The following is a 20,876-nucleotide window of genomic DNA, read 5'->3' on the forward strand; positions in this document are numbered from 1 at the left end:
GGTTAATGTTGAGGCTGGGGTAAGCATTTTCCACAATTCTTCCAACTTCATGATGTGTGAAAAAATCTACACTCCAACCTTCCAGTGGGATCCAACAACATTATTTTTATCAGTAAGATAGACAGTTGAGGTTGTTGAAGAGGAGCTGATGCATCAGGGGCATAGCCAGGATTTTTTAAAGGGGCAGCAGTATTGAGTTACTAGAAGCAGGGGTCTGGGGGCACAGCCCCCAGCCACTGAGAGACTTTCAATATTTTAATGAATCAAAACTCTATATTTTATGCAAAAAAAATAGTAGCTACATTAATGATAATGCATATATAGCTATATTAGTGTCCCTAGGATGAAGCTTGTACTATATATATACCTAGTGGAAACAGACAGCATAACACAGAGACACATATAGACATCTGTAAGTGATAGTTATCCAACTGGTATAGGAATCAGGAATCCACTGATACAAATGGAATGACTTGCAATCAAAACATTATAACTATGCATAGCATGGATTCACTCTGCACGCCCAAGTGATAAAGTACTGGCATTCTATATCCTTAAACACTGCACACCAAAGCTATAGCAGTATAAGGTCATGCTCAGTTTTGCATTTGTGACCCAGTCTGACAAAACCGGTATTTAAAAGTATCGAGAAATGCCGGTTTTAAGTGTTTAGTGTGTTGTAGCTCGCCAATGGTTGAAGCTATGTGTACCAAATTTTCACACGTTTTACACCAATTCCTTACCTTCCAGAGCATCCACTGTGCAAGTAGCCAACAACTAAGTTTCCCGCCATTTCAAAAATTGAAAAGGAAGGCCAAGGGATGAATTAGGCCAAGTTTTGAGCCATTGAGGTCTCAAAACTGGCTAAAATGAAAGGACTCGAAATTCACAGCAGAGGCAGTTATTCAACACCACAGAGTTGTACAGCCACATACACATACCCAGGATCCAGCCACATACCCAGGACCCAGGATCCAGCTGCAGCCACATACCCAGGATCCAGCCACATACCCAGCCACATACCCAGGATCCACCCCTGAATCACATGAAGTTCATTATGAAATTTATTATTTCTGCAATGTCTTAATACTGTAATTACTGTATGGAAATCAGGGTGATTATAATTATACAGAACACAGATACTACATCACAGTGGGAGGGTGCATGCATGGCAGTAAGTGGTAAGGGGGTTAGTAAATTTTACACAAAAACTACTATATATATGTGTAGCCTACAGCTGCCAGTATTCTACACGTGTGACCAAATCTGAACATAAGAAAACAAATTAAATGCTAAGTGATTATATCTCCTAAATATACGTGCATACCTGGGCATCAATGTAGGTTAAAGTTTTACCTCAACCATATTAATAAAGAGTTCTTGACCATAATGAATTAAATTCAATCTACCCTATTGCTTCATAGTTCACAGTTTCCACCTTAATAGGTCACACATCCCTGGAAAAGAATACCTCCATTCTGTAACTTGAATATACAAATTAAAAGTTTAATATAAGGGCTTAAAGTCACATGCCTGCCAGCATGTAGCTGGTCACACAATGTTACCATGTGGCTGTCTTGAACAACATGTTTGCATTGGATAGATGGCAAAACCAATCATCAATTGCAATCTCATCACTTTGATTAATCCCACCCATCACACATTGTGTATAGCTACATTGTACATTGTACCAACATTGCTGACAGTAGATAATACAGTTGCATAGCTTCATGTGCACAACCTTTTAACTGCACATGTACATACATAATAATTTAAATACGTACAGTACACCTAACAAAAGTCTTTACCATAAATTCTCTCATCTATGTTTTGAACAGCAGACTCTTAAAGAATTCACATCACTTAAGAATTTCAGCTATATAAGACCTTTGTTTTGCACTTGCAGGCTGTAGCTGATCTATATTGTTTACAAACATGTTGCTTCATTGTACATGCCAGATATTTAAAATGTACACAAGTGTCATGATTAAGATATAGCAGTCACTACATTCAACTGATAATCAAATTTATACTGTATATAAATCATGACACTGCTTCATTCCCTTTCAAAAAATTAACACTGAACACACACAGCCAACAAAAAGTCTGTTTCTGGAAACTAATATTACAAGCAACAGAAGGCCCTCAGATTCAATCATGCATTATAGAAAGTCTAACCTTAAAACTTTCTCCATTATTTTGTTGTGTGCCATAAAATTAAACTCTCTTTCCTCGTGAAATAAGCACTGTCTATCCTAAAACTTCTTGCCTCCTGCAGGTCTCCTGTGCACCCCTTAACAGCATTTCCCTACTTCATGTAGATCTGCAGTTTGTGTCCACATACCCAGTTTATTCAGGTCACATAATTTATGTATATAATATTGAAAGAGTAAACCATCACTAATTGTGACCGGGCCTGCGATAACAGGGCATGTGGGCACATGAGTTTTGCCTACTTTTTCACACTTTCATCACTCATAACTTTTTGTACCATTATGCTATGGCATTACAATTTTCAGTTCTTAATAAGCATTTAATTGGCATCATGATACAAATTACAGAATGCAAATATACTATTCCAGTGCTGCGATAAGACCTGTAGAGTGATGGGGTATTGTTTGTGCCCACATGCCCTGTTTTCGCAGGCCCAGTCGCAATTAAGATGTTCAAAAAACACATACAATTAATTACATATATCTCTGGACTCTTGCAATTGTGCTGACATGCAAAAAAGCACAGTACAGGCATGGCAACAAAGCCATAAATATGGCTACAGTATAACACAGAAAAGCAAACAAGAACAAATTATAGCAATATATATAAATGTTTAAAGTGTTCCAATCAGCACAATCACATGTCAAGATTCGTTGAGAACAACTGATTGCTTTCTGAGCAGCACTATCTCTACAAATTACTGTAGACTGTTGAATGGAGTCTGAAAGATAATGCTCCAAGCAACCAATTTCAATAGTGGTGCTATAGGTACCGTAGTTATCTGCGCTGTATGAACAGATATGCATACAAAAAATTGAATGAATTGTAAGTTTACTATTAAATTCATATATTATGTGTTAATTGTGCAGCTGCATTGCTATCAATATCATTGTTTTCTAAGCCTCCTTTTTGTGCTTGCCATACTATGCATCTAGTACAGGTATTTACCAAGAATACTGCGTCAACCTCACACTAATTGTAACAAAAGCAAACTCAACAGATTTTGTTTCCTTATTATGTCCTCAATGACAGAAAAAAAGTCCTAAGGAATCCTCATGGGGGAACAGTGTGAAAATCACTGAAATATAAACCCATTTTGTGCTCCTTAATGGTTTGATATTTGTATGGTGTTTATGATCATATCTTGGCTACGATACCACTTATATCAAAGATTATTATACTATTAAAAAGCTCTCACAAAGACGAATCTTTTGGTACTACAATTATCACTTTAGGAAAAATGTGTTAATGAGTTATAATCAAATATATCCTGGATTTGCTTACTCTTTGTACATGTAACTACTGTAGTAATGCCTTTATGGATGTTTTCGCATGCATACAGAGTAGTATAGTGAGCTTGAGAGTTTTCAACCAGCAAGAGAAAGGTTATGTTTTGGATGCGCAAAATATCGCATCTACCAATGAGAATGATCAGGCCCAACATTGTATGGTATATAAGGCAAAATAGATGGTCTTTTAATGCTGGTGATAACAAGAGGAGAGTACTTACTAACTAACTAACTAACTGAACAAGGCTTGAACCACAGCAAACTTTGTCAATCTTGACATTAGGTGCTGAAACCCTGGGAATGAATCAGGGACCTTTAGATAAAGGTAAGTTGACCATTCAGTGTTCCAGCTCAAATATACTCAATTCTTCTTTCAGCAAGGATGTACAACTTGTTTTGTGTGCCATCTGCAAGACTTCTACAGGCATAGGTGTCCCATCTTCTACTCTAACAGCAAAGAGTAGTTCAACCATCATCCAGGTCAGTATTTCCAGGAACGACAGCATTCATATATCAGCAATGTCACTGCAAATACTGTAACCCACATCAAATAGCAAAAGACACCAACCAAGAGGAGCCAATGCCAAGCACATCAAGCAATGGCAGACCTGTACTTCAGTCATTTTTGGAGGGATTTTTTGGTCATCTTCGGAGGGATTCAGATTAATCCACTGCTTCTCTTTCAGAGACTTACTACTGTCATGCAATCATCAGATGATCTGGAGTTAGCCTTCAAGCATAAGCTGTGCAGCTCATGCTTAAAGGTTAACTCAAGCACGATCTGCACAGCTCATACTTGTACAGCTCAGCTCATGCTGAAGTATGAGCTGTGCTCCTCTTTTGCTCCATGAAACAGACAAGCCAGCACTTGCTGATGCAATATAGAAGATTTGTGAAAGTGGTGTCCTAGCAGATATCCCAGATAATGGCATTCGGTATGTCCTGGATGGTGGGGCGCATCCCATGCATGGTCTCGAGCTCGCGGTTCTGCATATGGAGACATCTGCCACCAGTACACAGAATATGTAGCAAGAAAGTACAAGGATGCCATAGTTGTATTTAATGGCTATGAAAATATAAACACAAAGATATCTGAGGCGGTCAAAAGGAAAGGCTAATGCAGTGCTGCTAACATGACCACCACAATGAAGAAGGAACAGATTTTGGTCGCTTGAAAGAATAAGCACCAATCTTTTTCATGCTAAGTACAGAACTGGAGAAGAGCAACTGCCAAACTTACCATGCACCGGGAGATGCTGATCTCTTGATTGTTCAGAAAGCTGTTCAATCTGCTACCACCAGTACCACTGTGCTAGTTGGTGAAGACACTGACCTCATTGTTCTGCTCTGCAACCATGCAAGTTTCAACTCCCATGACCTCTTCTTTCGTCCTGAGACAAAGAAAACACAAAAGCTTCACGTCTGGAACATCAGAGCCACAAAAGAAAAGCTTGGTCAAGATATCTGCAACAACATCCTCTTCATCCATGCTATTCTTGGGTGTGACACAACATCACATCTCTATGGGATTGGAAAGGGGAAATCCCTTAGCAAGTTCAAAGCAAGCAGTATGTTCCATGAGTAGGCAAAGGTGATTCAGCCTCCACAAATGATGTGATAAATGCAGGAGAGAAAGCTCTCTACAATGGAATGCTAACTGACACTCTAGATTCCCTCCGACAAAACGATTCTGTGAAAAGGTGGCTTCAAAAAATCCCACATAAAACCACAATATTTACCATCAACTTCAGCAGCAGCAAAGTACCACATCCTACGTGTGTATCTTCAAGCTCAAGAATTGAAAGGATCAGCTGCAGAACCTCATCCCAGAGAGTGGGATGGCAGAAGTGTGGAGAGGAGTTTGTGCCACTTCAAACATCGCTACCTCCTGCTCCTGAACATCTGCTACGGGTGATCAGATAGCAGATGCAACTTCCAGACTGCAGTACACAGTGATTGAGTGCACTCCCACTTGTGGTAACTGCAAGGGAATGGAGTAGTCATACAAGGGCATTTGCTCTCTTTGATATCACCTGTATGTTATTAATTATATTTGATTATAACTTGTTAACACATTTTCCTAAGGTGATAATTTTAGTACCAAACGATTCATCTTTGCGAGAGCTTTGTAATGGTATAATAAGTTTTGATATAAGTAGTATCCTAGCTGAGATATGACTATCAATACCGTGAAAACATTAAACTATTAAGGAGCAAAAAAGTGGATTTTTAATTCACAGTTCCCCCACGAGGATTCCTTAGGAACTTTTTTTCTGTCATTGAGGACATAATAAGGAATCAAAATCTGTTGAGTTTGGTTTTGTTGTGATTAGTGTGAGGTTAATGACTGTACAAATCCTGTAGCTACCTCATATTTATACTAAACTACAAGTGTTTGAATTATGATTATGGCACAGTATAATATTATCTACAGTGCTTCTAAGGTTTTGATCATAAGTTACTTTAAAGTATATAGACTGTATTTGTTATCAAATGAAAATAATTACGACAACTGACAACCCCCCAATGAAATCTATAGGTCCTATAGTTAGCAGATACAAATTAGAAGACACAAGTAAAACATACAGGCTATAATACAACAGCTAATGGAGCAACGAATCAAGTGTCATATAAATGATCCATGTGAGTTAGCCAAATGACCATAACAACTTTGTGATGATCCAAAATGTTCAAGGCAGACCCAGCAAACATACACACCACATCTACAAGCAACATGGTTACAGCCTTGTATCTTCTTTATTGGAACAGCACACTTTGGACAATGCTTTCGTCTCTGAGGATCTTTCATCAGCCATGGCAGCACATCATGATCCCCTGATTTTGCCACAGACTGGTACATTGCACAAGTGAGGTCATCATGATACTGGACATGACATTTAGTGCAGATGGTGACCCCACACAAACTGCAGAGAAATTTGGTTCCATCTTCAGATACCATGTAAACCATTTTACAATCTGGGGTCAGGCAGTTTTTGATCTTATCAGGATTAGCATACACAAAATACTTCAAAGAAGCTTCAGCTAGCTGCTGCATAGAATATTTTAGTCTCCTACACAAGGCAATAAAGTCTTGTATCACAAATGGCTGGTAACACTTTTCAGCTGCACAAACTATAGGAAAAGTGGCTGTAGGAGAAGTGACCTGTATTTTGATACAATCAACACAGTAAACATGACCACAGAACTCAAGTCTGAATAAATTTTGCTCACAATCAACTTCAGTGTAACAGGCACAACAACCAGGAAATTGTAGCTCATTTTGTACACAGCCACCAGCAGCAGCTGATTGAATGGCATTAATCTCTTCTTGTAGAGGCTTGTAAGCTTCAGGGGTAGCACTCACTGATAGAATGTGCTTATGGACATCCAAAGATGCTCCACTTATTCCATCCCTTTGTGTCAGCTGTTCCAGGTCTAATCCAAACTTGGCAACAACCTGTTTCATTAATCCTGGAGGTCCACCAGGCTGTTTTAATGGAATATCAAAGGTCTGGATATTGCCATGCTGCAATGTCTCAAAGTGATGTTCAATGAGATCAATCGCCTCATCTTTACATTCATTAGTACCAAACACATTAACAGTTGCAGACCACTTGTTGATGGATATGACAGTAGAGGTTTGTGATTCAATGTCAGCCATGACTTGTTGACATCCACTAGTCATTATAAACTGGCACAAGTGGGAGTCAGAGCGACAATCTTTGACTGAAGGCAAAGTCAGGTTATTGAGTATTCGCTTAGCATTAATGTAAGCCTGAGTGTCTTCAGATTTCAACTGATATATAATTTTCCCAGAATGATCTTTGGTTTCCTGAATAGAAATATTATTTCCATAAAGCTTTTCTAAAGTAGCTACAATTGATTTTATTTCAGTTTTGACAACTTCATATATCTTGGGCAAAATTACTACCTTGGAATACAATAGTGGCTTCACAGTTAGTGGATGGCAATCAATCATTTCTTCACCTAAGTCATTAACCAACTTTCGACTGTCAGATATATTTTTGACCTCAATGTATGCCCTGTATGTATAAAAGTGACTTTTTGGAGAAGGTATTTCCACTTTACAATACTTCTGTCCTATAGACTTTTCAATTAATACCTTCAATTGATGCTTTAGCTGACACAACTTTTCATGGGTAGTATTAAAGCTCTTCTCATAACCAAGCTGAACTTTAAATGGTTCGCCTGGAGAAGCTGAATCATTAGTTTGAACAAATTTCACAGCTTGTTCAATATCCTCCACTGTGTGATTGGTGGGTATGTTGGTTACAAATATTTTACCTGATGGTCTAGAAGGTAGGCTATCTTTATCATGTTTGAAGCGATATGTTTGATGTCCAAATACCAATAAGCGGATAGCATCCAGAGGGTGATCAAATTTGATAAATGCAAAGCTCTTTCTTTGTCTTTGGCACCATTCAACCTTTAGTGCAGTAGCAGACTCACTTCCCATGTGTTTCTTACTAGGCTCCACAGATATTTTCTCATCCTGTCCAGCAAGTGCAATTAACGCAGTAACAGCATTCATTGGGTTGCTAAAGGTTACATAAAGACGGTGCTCCTTCTTAAATGACTTAGAACTTGTAGTGCTAATCTCTCCCAAGATCTTTGCTTGTTTCACCATATTACTAGTCCATTCTGAGTTCAAGGGACCTTTGAACATAATAGTTCTATACTCTCCTGGCATCAGCACATGTACATGTTGTATTGAGCCACCATTTCCTAGGACAAGATGTACATCATCTGTGTCCGCAGTAATTCCAAGCTCATACTGCTCTTTCATGAATTCTTTTCGGATTAGGTTGAATTTCTGCTCAAACAACGCTTTTACCTGGCTGTGATATTTGCAATGTGAGTATATCTCAATCTTACCACAAACCTTTGTCCTTGATAAATCAACACTGTGAGGTGTATCTTGACAAGCTTCCTTTAACTGACACTTAACCAGATCATCATCAATGTAACCTTTCTTAAGCACTTGCCAGCCAACTAGTGGTAGTGACACTGCAGACACCATGTAATCTTTGAATCTCTCCACTGGATCTAATGGTAACTTGCCAGTAGAAACTGCTTCTTCTATCCATTCCTGCTTCACTGGCATGAGCTCAAGTAAAAACTGATGCGAGGCTTTCATGGTCTTCTCATACACAAGAACTTTAGGATACAGTTTCTGTACAACCAAAACTGATCCAGGGAACATAAAAAAGAACCAATCTGGGTCTCAGTCATGATGTAACCTGCTTGTTTATGTCCTAGGAACACAGCAAGATTGGGGAGAAAAGCATAAAAAAATAATTTTGGAAAAAAATAGCTCAACATTCTTCAAGTCCTTTAAGTATGTTGCAACCCTGATTTTATGAGTATGAAGAATTTTTTTCAATTCTTTAACTGTCTCTTCAACACGATACATACTCTTAGCATTTATGCTATTCTCATAGCACCATTTGTTACGTGTATCTTTACTCTGTGATGACCATTTCCAGTAGACACATAAGTTAGTTAACTGGTCTCCACCCTCATGACAAAACTGTAACTTCTTCTTGTCACTGGTGTCCTTCTCAGCATTTGTACTTGTTCTAAAGAAAATGCCACCAGTGGTAGACATTGCAACTGCAACTGCAGCTTCAAGACCAATGCCAATGTCACAGCCATCTAACAACACTTTACCAAGTTGTGGATCAATAGGTAGTGTAGCTAGTGTTTTACCTTTGGCTGTTAAGCCTCTGTCATCAATTGCCTCAACAAACTTCAACATTTCCACAGCTTCTTTAAGCGTTAATATATCAGGCTGCTCAATGAAATCAAACTGAAGTACATCCCCTATGCCAAATTCATACAGTTTCAGTACTGCATGGGATAACTGAACCCTTAACAATCCTGGTAACATTCTATCTCTCATTGCAGTGTGTGTCTCTGTACTGTATAGACGATAACATTTTCCAGGGCAAGTTCTACCAGCTCTTCTCTTACGTTGCTCAGCAGAAGTCTTGCTGATCCAACACACCTCTAGAGCATTCATATTTTTCTTTGAATCAAAGTGAAGTTGTTTGGCCATGCCAGTATCAACTACAAACCTGATTCCATCAATAGTTACTGAAGTCTCAGCTACATTAGTGGAAAAAACAACTTTCCGTTTACCCTTATAATGGTGAAATACTTTCTGCTGGTCTTGTGGTTGTAGTTTACCATGTAAGGGTAACACGATTGCTGAGTCATTGTCAACCATGTCACTCATCCATTGACAAGCAAGCTCAACTTCAGCAGGTGACATGAGGAACACTAGAACATCACCAGGTTCCTCAGTTGAGTGGATAGTTTCTACCATCTCTATTGCAGCAGACATCATTTCATCCGAGGTAGGTATATCCCCAACAGTTTGAACAGGCTTCCATATTGTCTCTACTGGATAAACTCTACCTGGTACACGTATTACTGGACAATTACCAAAATATTTCAGAAATACAACTGGATCAATTGTAGCCGATGTGATGACAACACGTAAGTCTTTCCTGTGAGGTAAACAATTCTTCACAAAGCTGAGGAGGAGGTCAGTGTGGAGGGTGCGTTCATGTGCTTCATCAATAACCACACAGGAATACTTGGAAAATATATGATCTTCAATACATTCATTGAGTAGTGCATGATCAGTCATGTACAACACCTTTGTATTCTTACTAAACTTTCCTGACATCCCTACTTTATAGCCAAGCTCTTCACCCACCCTTACACACATTTCTCTACTGACATGGTTAGCTAGTGAGATTGCAGCAACTTTTCTTGGCTGAGTGCATGCAATAATACCATCACTTAAAATTCCAGCATCATGTAAATATTGTACTAGCTGGGTACTCTTACCAGACCCTGTTTCCCCAATGAGGATGGTGACCTGGTGGTTTGTAATGGTAGTGAGGATTTGTTGTCTTCTAGCATACATGGGAAGTGGCTTACTGAATCTGTTACATTCCATTCCAAACTTTGCTTTTATCTTGTCAAATTGTTCCTCCAGCATTTCGATGTCTACCTGACTTGATGTGGCAATACCCTCAAGTTTTATCAACAACTCTGTGCAATAATCAGTAAACTCTTTCTTCTGCAGTAAATATTCCTCTTTTTGTTGGCTGATCACTCTCTGCTCTTGCATAATTCGTTCATGCTGTTCAAGTGAGCAATGTTTCGGTAAGATCTCTAAATGGCGCAACCTTTCCTCAAGCAAAAACACATTATCTTCATTATTTACTAACAGCAACCCATGTTTTCTTTGAAGACTCAGTTTGAAATCATCAATTTCTGATTCAATGGATGAACTAGTAAGTGAAGCTCTCAATCCATCAATCTTTTTAATCCTGGAATGTGCTTGTCTAGCTCTGTTTTTACTCTTAAACTCAACCTCAAATTCAGTGTAATCCATTGATGGCTGCCCAACAATTGTTACTGTAAATTCTCTCAAGGTCTGAGGAAGTTTCTCGGCCAAATACTCTGAGAAGCCTTGAAGAGTGGCACATCCTTTGTAAGTTACAATCAGTTTTGCAGTAGAGGAATTTTCCATAATTGATTGTTTAACCTGTGCAAAGAATACCATCTTAACATTATATGGCTATATAGCATTGATACAGGATATATTGAACATACTGTAATTAAATTTTGGAAGGCTCTGTTTCCATATCAACATATAGTGAACAAAATTACATTACCTAACAACCATTTTGAAGTTCATATGATCACCTACGGGTGAAGATAATAGTTTTAGTATATCTTGTGATGTCTACATAATTGTAATATTGGACATAGTTCCAATAGAAAGAATTAGGTTTGGTATAATTTCTGTTAGTACTTTTTGATGATTTCAGCTGATAGTGGTATAGCTAAATTTTAATAAGTACTTCATTGAGCTACACAATATTATCAAGAGTTAATAATAACTCTTGATATTATCCAATCAAAAAAACAGCCAAGCAGTAAAAAGGGTGTGGCCTCCAGGGTGAAAAAGATGTGAAATCAAAGGTGACAGCCAAGAAATGACTATGATAGTAGGTTAATGGCAAAACTTTTAATAACAACAATTCAGGTGAATTTGCATTGCCTGCTCCAAGTTTCACTAGGATTCAGCACCAAATTCACCTGAATTGTCATTATTAAAAATTTTACCATTAACCTACTATCACAGCCATTTCTTGGCCATCACTTTTGATTTCACATCTTGTGTCACTCTGGCTTTTTTGGAGGCCGCACCCTTTTTTACAGCTTGGCTGTTTTTGATCAGATATCACCTCTTTTTGTAATTTCATACTTAAAGCCAGCCTATGGCCAGCTTTGGGTGTTTCTTTTAACTTCATTTTTTTCTTTGCTACAGGAATGATGATTATGAAGGAGAAGATTAATGATTTGTTTAGCTACTGTACACATACATTTAGGTAATATTGTTCAGTAGTAATTACAATTGTGTTGATCAATTATAAAAATTAGGTCACACAGGTTGAACTGTTTGCAGCTGGATACAGGGAAATGTGTATGCAGCTGAAATTTCTACAGGGAGACTTGTAACATAGCTGTACTCTTAGACTACATGGTGAATGGTTTGTAGTTGAATGCTCCACAGAGTGACTTGTAATCTGACTAAAACTCTTGTGACATAGCTGAACTTTCTGCAAAATACTTACAGGTGAACTCTTTACAGGATGATTTGACATGTTGTTGAAATCTCTGTGACTTGTTTCTAGCTGATTTCTCTGCAAGGTGATTTGATTCTAGCTGACAAACAAGTCACCTTTTAGAGAGTACAGCAACAAAAGTTACCAATTTTTAGCAATATACTAACAAGTCACCCCAAAAAGTTTAGCTAAGTTACAAGTCAAAAAATTGCTATTAATAGCTAAAAATTTAGTAACGACAATTCAGGTGAATTTGGTGTTGAATCCCAGTGAAACTTGAAGAAGGTAACACAAATTCACCTGAATTGTTGTTATTAATTTTTTGCCATTAACTTACCGTCACAGCCATTTCTTGGCTGCCACCTTGAATTTCACATCTTTTTTACCTTGGCTTTTTGTGGGGCTACATCCTTTTTTCACAGCTTGGCTGTTTTGGCATACATTAATTCTTTCCGAAGATTGTAATGAAGTGTTCAATGCAGTATAACTGATTTGTATCACTTCAGAAACTACATAAGCTGCTTACAAAAATAGCAATATTTAGAGAATGCATTTGATATCTAAATAATATATTAATATCAAAGCTAATAGAATCTTAAATGGCTTTACCACAGTTGCAGGCAGACACCACCATTATTAATGTACCAGGCTTGTAATCAAATACACGTACTTAACTGAATCACTTCAACCCTGCCTATACACAGTGTTCTACATCTACATACCTGTTAAAAGCTACTTTAAACATGCAATTACACATAACACTTTGTCTTGTAGTAATGTTATTATTTCACTGTCATCAAATTTTATACATATGATTTTGTGATCAGTCAATTTCATAACATCCTGAGGAGTAGTCTGGTACTGTAACAATTGAGACTTCACTGTTCGTGAGATTTGATATATAAAGGTAACACAACCTTCTACATATAGTGCACCGCGAAAAATGATTGATCCTCTTTGGATATGAAAACACTCATAGATGATTCTTTTAACAATTTGTATGGTTGTAAGTGTACATTTACCTCCAACATATTTAATTTCTAGCTTATGAGTTTCTGGCATGAAACTTTCAATATCTCGTAACTCTCCATCTTCAGACAACAAGTCTAGGTCCTTCGAAATAGAAGAGTGCAACTCTTTAGAGAAATTGTCCAATAGTTTTATGGCTTCCTCACACTCAGTGGATTCAACAAGTGCCAGTAACAACTCGTAGTCATACATGCTACAATATTTCCCAATCCAGAGAAATAGTTTATCTGTGTTTGTGGTTTTGATAAAAACATCATCAGTGGAAAATATGGTATGGTTTTCATCATCTGTCGCTGACAAATTTAAAATAAGTTCATTAATTTTATATTTCTGTTGCTCAAAAACATGTTTTATTTTTCTCACAACATTCGCATATTTTCCTTTCAACCTTGTGATGGTACGAGCATGTAATTGTATCTGACTAGGCTCTGAGTCTGTTAAAACATGAAAGCAACAATCAAAATTAAACACACTTAATAAAAGAGTCGATACTGAGCTAGCCACTAAAAACCACACCCCAATTAAGACTAGCCATGATGAAAGTACTGTATAAGAAACTTACTTTCCCCAACTGCTTACTACAGCATATATGTAAATCCATGGCATCAAATATTCAATGTTAATGAAATCAATTTACTAGCAATAACAGTAAAATTTCTTGGTTGCCACCTTTAATTTCACAACTTATTATCCCAGCCTTTTTTTGAAAGCTGCATGTTTTCATTCTGTTCTTTCTTTCTTACAGTTCAGCTGCTTTGGCATGAATCATGTTTATTTTGGGTCATTTTTCTTGTGCATTATACATTTAAGAGTGTTGGACAAAGGCCAATAATGTAGATTAATAATACTGAGGCATCATCTATACTGGTGGCAATATGACATATACAGCTCAGCTCCAAGGTAACATTTGCCTGCATCCAAAATGCAAGTAAAATGCATGCAAAATGAGGGCAAGTCACATCCTCCTGCAATGTGTACTGTGAGTAAACTTGCATTGCGACATGTACATAGACTCTACGTGGCAACTGCATAATTTTATACAGATGCATGCAACACACACAAAATGCAGGAAAAATGGCTAAGATGCAGGCAAATATTATCTTGGGGCTGAGCTTTACCATACTGCAGAATGTTGCAACCAGCCTTTAATTCTGTACTTGAAAACAAGCATTTTTAATAATATTCTGACTGTAGTTTGTTTGACTCCTGGTAGCCGTTCTGCAAGGCCATGAATTAGTTAATCAATAATGACAGCTACAAGGAGATTAAAATTAACTTTCACAGCATCAATTCTGTAGTTCTATACTGTCAATACCATTATGCCACGGCCTAAAGTAACAATTGTACTGTTAACCCTTAAAGCCACATAAAACTTTACAAAACATATGCACTGTATCTGCGTAAGCCATTGAAATACACCAATTGATATAGATTTTCAGAATGCTGTCATATAAAACTCAAAATAGTGTACAAGTTTCACCAATTGTGGCATATTCCTTACCCACATTACAACTGTTTAAAAACAGTGGTGTAAATTGCATAATTCTAGTTGTGTGGACAGTTTATTCATTGGTACACAAGTTGATATGTGGTCCACTATGACACTATTCAAACAGCATCTCTTTCAACAAAACATTCAATTGTTGTCATCTTTATGAGTGGAGCCTTCAAGTGAGCTACCGGCAATTCTTATCTATTGAGGACAGATCTAAAATCTAACAAAAAAGATTGTGAAACTAGTAGAGAAACAGCACCAACTGCTTTACTGTTAATAACAGTTTTGTTGCCGAAACCGTTGTTATTTAACATCATGCATTCCATGTAGTTTTTATTTAGCAACTACAGTGACTTATACACCTCTAAAGGTTAAAACTACATGTATAAAGCAAAACATTTTTTTAAATCATAGGAAATTGAAGTGTTTGAATAATAAAGTTTCCAAACTCACAACAAACTATGTACATGCAAACACACACACACACATATGTACGTACCATTTGGTGACTCTATAATTGTTTGCTGAGCCTTATCCAATTTTTGTGGAGAAAGCTGTCCTACAAAATGAAGTAAAGTCTCATATAATGATAGTGTTAAGACATACGTACAGAAGTGTGTCATCTAATCCATTAATAGATGATATAATCACTGCTCAAAATCATAATTCCCATTTTATGAGCATAATATTATCCACACAAAACAGTCATGCTGTAAAAAAGGGACCGTTATTGCAATTAAAATCACTGCAGCCATCTCTTGCCTGCCACCTTTGATTTCACAACTTTTCACCCAAGGCCATACCCTTTCTACAGCTTGGCTGTTTTGTATAGGTTTTACTTATTTTGTACTTTATAAGGTCCCAAAACCAGCCATTGGCTGACTTTCAGGTTTGATTTTTCCCACACTTCTTATTTATACAGACACAATGATGATTTTTGAAGACAGAAATATAAATGTACTGTACTGCATGTTTTATTTGAACATCTGTTAACATTGTCATTGACCGTGATATCCTCATCAGACATGTTGTTTAGGAAATCACATGCTTGCTGGTCGATGTTTATAAATTGTATCATAATGTTGTATTTCATTGTCAAGGCAATGGAGATTTGATATCACAACCCAGTGGTTATGATGGGCATGCAATATCTGTATCATTTTGGTAGATAAGCTGTATTTACGTATGTTGACCTTGAAGCAGTGTGTCTTGTAATGCACAGCGTTGTGGAAATCGGCTTCTAAGTATGGCCTGTGTGAAATGTATATGCTTGTCATTTAGCGTGTTAGCTACCCTCTAACAAGACTTTGTCTTCTTGAAATAACAGCTGGTACCTGTGCACGTAGCCTAAACTTCTTGAAAACTGTTAGTCTGCTTCATGTCACCTTTATTCTTTTAGCTTCAGGTTTGAACTCTACCTTTTCCTTTGGCTCTTATTTGATCTCGCGCTTGATCTTATTTTGAACATCATCATGAACCTGAAATTCACTTGCTTCTTTACCAATATTCTTCTCGCTAAGTGACAGAAGCTTTCAAATCTTAGCCAGTAGCTCACATACACCCTGAAACAACAATAGTGTCAAGGCTCCCATGTTCTAGATTTTGTGAGTATCGTTTCTTAAGGTCAGTTATCTTACACATCCCTGTATCTAAAAAATAAAGAACATATGGAGCCTGTCGCTTTCAGTACATGCTCCAGTTTTTACCACCTCAGCTGCAAAGGGATCGCATACATTGTCTGTCTCATGTTGGCAAGCCAACGTTTCATCTCATAATGGTAACAGTCTGTCCTGATACACATGGCATTCTCTCATGCAAGAATTAAACTGTAATTCTCCAGTGCTCAATCAATGAAACTCATGATGATAGCTGTGTATGAAATAATTTCCTGCAAAATTTTTATATACAATACTAAAATATCCTAATTTTAAAAATTTCACACTATGTGGTATTGGCTAAGGATCTGAGTGTCACTGTAGGTGTGGAGTTCCCAGGAGCAAGATTGCTTTGAATTTTTGTGCACTTTTTACCCCATGGTGACTGCTCTATTAGAATATCTCAACCCCACACTTTTGATTTTTGCTTTATAATTCTGTAGCTGGACCTTCATTGATTTTCAAACCATCAAAGGCACTGTTAAGATGATCAACCTATGTACACACCAAATTTCAAGTTATTCCCATTATGTGGTTTACCCTGTAGCTATGACAAAAGTACAATCTTTTCAATGCAAATAAATGTTCACAACACTACATATATTTATCAAAGTCAGAACAAACTTAGTATGTGAGTTCACCTTTTTACAGCTCTTCAACTGTCAAATTTGTGATTTGGCCTGTCTTAAAATGATGTGTTTTGGGGAAGAAGAGTCATTGAGCTACTGTATGCATGTGTGAAAATTGCATTTACTTTTTCCTGTCAATATTTGACTGAATTTGACAAAACCTGGCTTTGATGCACAAAGCTTCGTTAAGAGATATGGCAATTTTAAGTAATCATTGTGTAATAACTTCCCAGTGCCTACAGCTGTGCAAACAAAATTTGCACCAATTATTCATCTATAGCTATCACTGTGTGAGTGTATAAGTTTCTGATAGCAAAATTTGCCCTGTTTTGGGCAGCTTTTTTCGAGCGGGTAATAATATCACAGGTGATAGTAATAGGGGCAGAGGGTGGGGGATGGGCTTAATATAGGAGTATAAAATGGAGCAAGAAGACGAATGGAATCCAGAGGCCAAGTTTGGTCCCTTCATGGCCATCCATGGCCCTCAAATCACTCCAAATTGACTGAGAACACTATTGGCGAGCTCTCTGTGAAGTCCCAGCTCACCACACACCATTACAACAAAGCCATGGCCATTTAATGGTGCCAATCTTCCACTCATGGCTTTATAGAAGTATAAAATGGAGCAAGAAGACGAATGAAATCCAGAGGCCAAGTTTGGTCCCTCCATGGCCATCCATGGCCCTCACATCACTCCAAATTGACTGAGAACACTATTGGTGAGCTCTCTGTGAAGTCCTAGCTCAACACACACCATTACAATAAAGCCATGGCCATTTAATGGTGCCAATCTTCCACTCGTGGCTTTATAGGAGTATAAAATGGAGCAAGAAGATGAATGAAATCCAGAGGCCAAGTTCGGTCCCTCCATGGCCATCCATGGCCCTCATATCACTCCAAATTGACTGAGAACACTATTGGCAAGCTCTCTGTGAAGTACCAGCTCACCACACACCATTACAACAAAGCCATGACCATTTAATGGTGCCAATCTTCTACTCGTAGCTTTGACAGGGTCGGAAGAAAACTGCTACAGAAACCAGACTTGCCAGTCCTGAAGGAAATACAGAGTGGAAGATGATAGTGTATTAGACCAGCAATCCATTTCTGGTAAAAATGTAAGTTTGATTTTAATTTGTGTGTGGAAGCTGGGTTATATAAAATCCGGTCACATATACACACAGTGTGGTGTGCTGGCTTTCTTGGCTGCACCACACACTATATATTGTGTCTTAGTGTATCTAATGTACAGCAATATATAACATAAAAGACACTTCTCTATAAGATAAGACCTTGCATCTAAATATTGTTCTTTTAAATGGAAGAGCATATGTAATTACTAGGACTGGGCGGTATTAAATTTTACTATCACGATATGTGACCGGGCCTGCGAAATAGAGCATGTGGGCACATGCTTTTTGCCTATTTTTTCAAACTTCCATCACTCATAACTTGTTGTACCATTATGCTATGGCAATAATATTTTCAACGCGTAGTAAACAGTTAATTGGCTTTATGATGCAAGCTATAGAATGCCAGTATTCTGTTTCAGTACCGCGATATGACCTGTAGAGTGATGGGATGTAGTTTGTGCCCACATGCCCTATTTTCGCAGGCCCGGTCACATATATCATGGGAAAAATATCACGGTATTACTAATTATCACAATATTTTTTCATATTTTGACAGATGCTCTACTATGAAACTACACCTACCTACACAAGTGATATAACCCGCAACAACATGAATGGTTGTGCAAAAATACATGTACATTATTAACAAATTATACATGAATATATTGACATTAGCTAGACCTACAATTAAGCATGGAGAGGATGTGTCTTACACACCCAAGTGCATGACATAAATTCAGGAGATCTACAGATTCCCATGTATGACTAAGACTGCTAACTATAGCAACAAAAGCTCATTCACCCATGCACACTTTATTAGCTATAATGCCACAATGTGCAGAAATATTCTTTCCTCAATATTAATAAAGTCCCTTCAGTAGCTACTTTCATATTCACATGAACGCTCAATAGAGTTACTTAACTGCTCTAATAGAGTATATACGTGACTGCTCTATTAGAGTATCTCGATCTTTCCTAGAGCTAAACAGCAGCACTATGTTTACAGCAGTTAGCTACTACGAATATTATTATTGGAGAACACCGCGGTAATTACGATATCGCGATAATATTGTTTCCAAGAATGTTTGATGATACTGGTATCGTTACATCAGAATAGTGCGGTTTTACGATATAACCAAGATACTGCCCACCCCTGGTAATTACCTACTAGTAAGACAAGTAAATGCAACCAGGAATTGACCAGATTGTCACACTATGATTTTGATACTGTAACTCAATGGTTTAAAGCTAGCATAAGTACTTAAACTTTAATTGTAATCTATAGTCGGTTTGTGTTCACCTGAGCCCTCATTTCTTGTTAATAACTCTTGTTACATGGGCCAGCTGCCCAAACATTTAGTAGTGCTGTGAAGCCTTTTAAATGCCGGAACTGTTAATCAAAAAAGCATTTTGATACAGGCAGAAACAAGTGAGTTATAATATCCGATACATTTAGTATGGACGATTCAGGTGCGCAAACACGTTTACACCATGAAAACATGCTTGTTCCAGTACAAAACTATTGGGAGTGAACACATGTTCATCTCTATGATATTACTATATTTGGAGGAGGCTCAGGTGAACGTGTACCAACTATAGATACTTTACTGATTACATGTGACCATACTGTATCTGCAAAAGCTAGGCATGTGGGTACAATTTCCATCCACTCACATAACAAGTAATATCTCAGTATTGGAACAGAACATCTGCATTTTGCAACTTATATTACAAAGCCAACTAAAAGTTTGATAAGGTTGAAATTATTATGTTCATAGCATAGTGACATTAAAAGTTAGCGCTTTTAATCTAAGCAATTTTTTCATACGTTCACAAACATATGGATACCATAATTATACAGTTGAACCTCAGTTATCTGGATTCCACTTATCCAGATTCTCAGTTTACCTTAGTACAGAAATGACTGCTCTATTAGAGTAGTGACTGTTCTATTAGGGTAGTTGAAAATACTGATATTTAAAATAATTCTTTATGCCATTTTAAGGATATTTATACACAATTTCAGAGATATGGACATTTTAGACTTATGGACCACCCCTGGTTCCAGGTTCCACTCATATACATACAACATACCACTTTTAAGATTCTCTTTGATTTGTTCAGCTGCAGTATTCATACTTATGTTATTTAATGCTATTATTAATTGATTCCAATTGGCGTTTCGTTGTTGAGCAAGCCACTCCTCAAACATCTTGATGCAACACTCAGTGACATTCTGATAATCAGCTTTTATCTCCTTCAGTTTACGTACACTAGTGGAACTATCCAACAACTCCAGACCAAGTTCATACCACCTGACAACAAATCCTGTATTGTCATGTCTCATAACATCTTGTAGTTGAGGTAGAGTAGGACTGCTTTGACCTATAATTGTAAAGGCTGTACTGTATTATTATATAACTAGTGTATAGTGTAGTCATACGTGTCATGAAAATATAAAATTTCTCCATAATTATATCCATATAATGCATATCTATACCAAAGCAACCAAGCTGTAAAAATGTATGACCCTTAAAAGCCAGGGTGAAAAAATGTGAAATCCAATGTGGCAGCCAAGAAATGGCTGTGAAATTAATGGCAAAAATTGTAATAATGACAATTCGGGTGAAATTGGTGCCAAAAATCTTCCACTTTTAAAAATATTAATCAGTTACCGCAAATTTCCTTTATTTTCAAGCAAAGACAATTCATGATATAATTTTTCACGTAAAACCATTTTGTGTGGATGAAATTTATTTA

At 37.3% G+C, this 20,876-nt stretch overlaps 1 protein-coding gene across 1 annotated transcript; it reads right to left on the bottom strand.

The window, feature by feature from the left end:
• Positions 1-6,129: 6,129 nt before the first annotated feature.
• LOC136253872 (uncharacterized) lies at positions 6,130-20,587 on the bottom strand. Its single transcript, XM_066046531.1, has 7 exons — positions 20,560-20,587; positions 20,211-20,501; positions 15,199-15,258; positions 13,198-13,638; positions 11,227-11,249; positions 8,940-11,088; positions 6,130-8,711 (listed from the first exon to the last, which is right to left on the bottom strand). Exons 1-7 carry the CDS (start codon positions 20,585-20,587, stop codon positions 6,130-6,132), a joined length of 5,574 nt encoding a protein of 1,857 aa, XP_065902603.1.
• Positions 20,588-20,876: the final 289 nt, after the last annotated feature.

This window comes from Dysidea avara, chromosome 4, assembly GCF_963678975.1.
Source record: "Dysidea avara chromosome 4, odDysAvar1.4, whole genome shotgun sequence".
Taxonomy (NCBI): Eukaryota; Metazoa; Porifera; class Demospongiae; order Dictyoceratida; family Dysideidae; genus Dysidea; species Dysidea avara.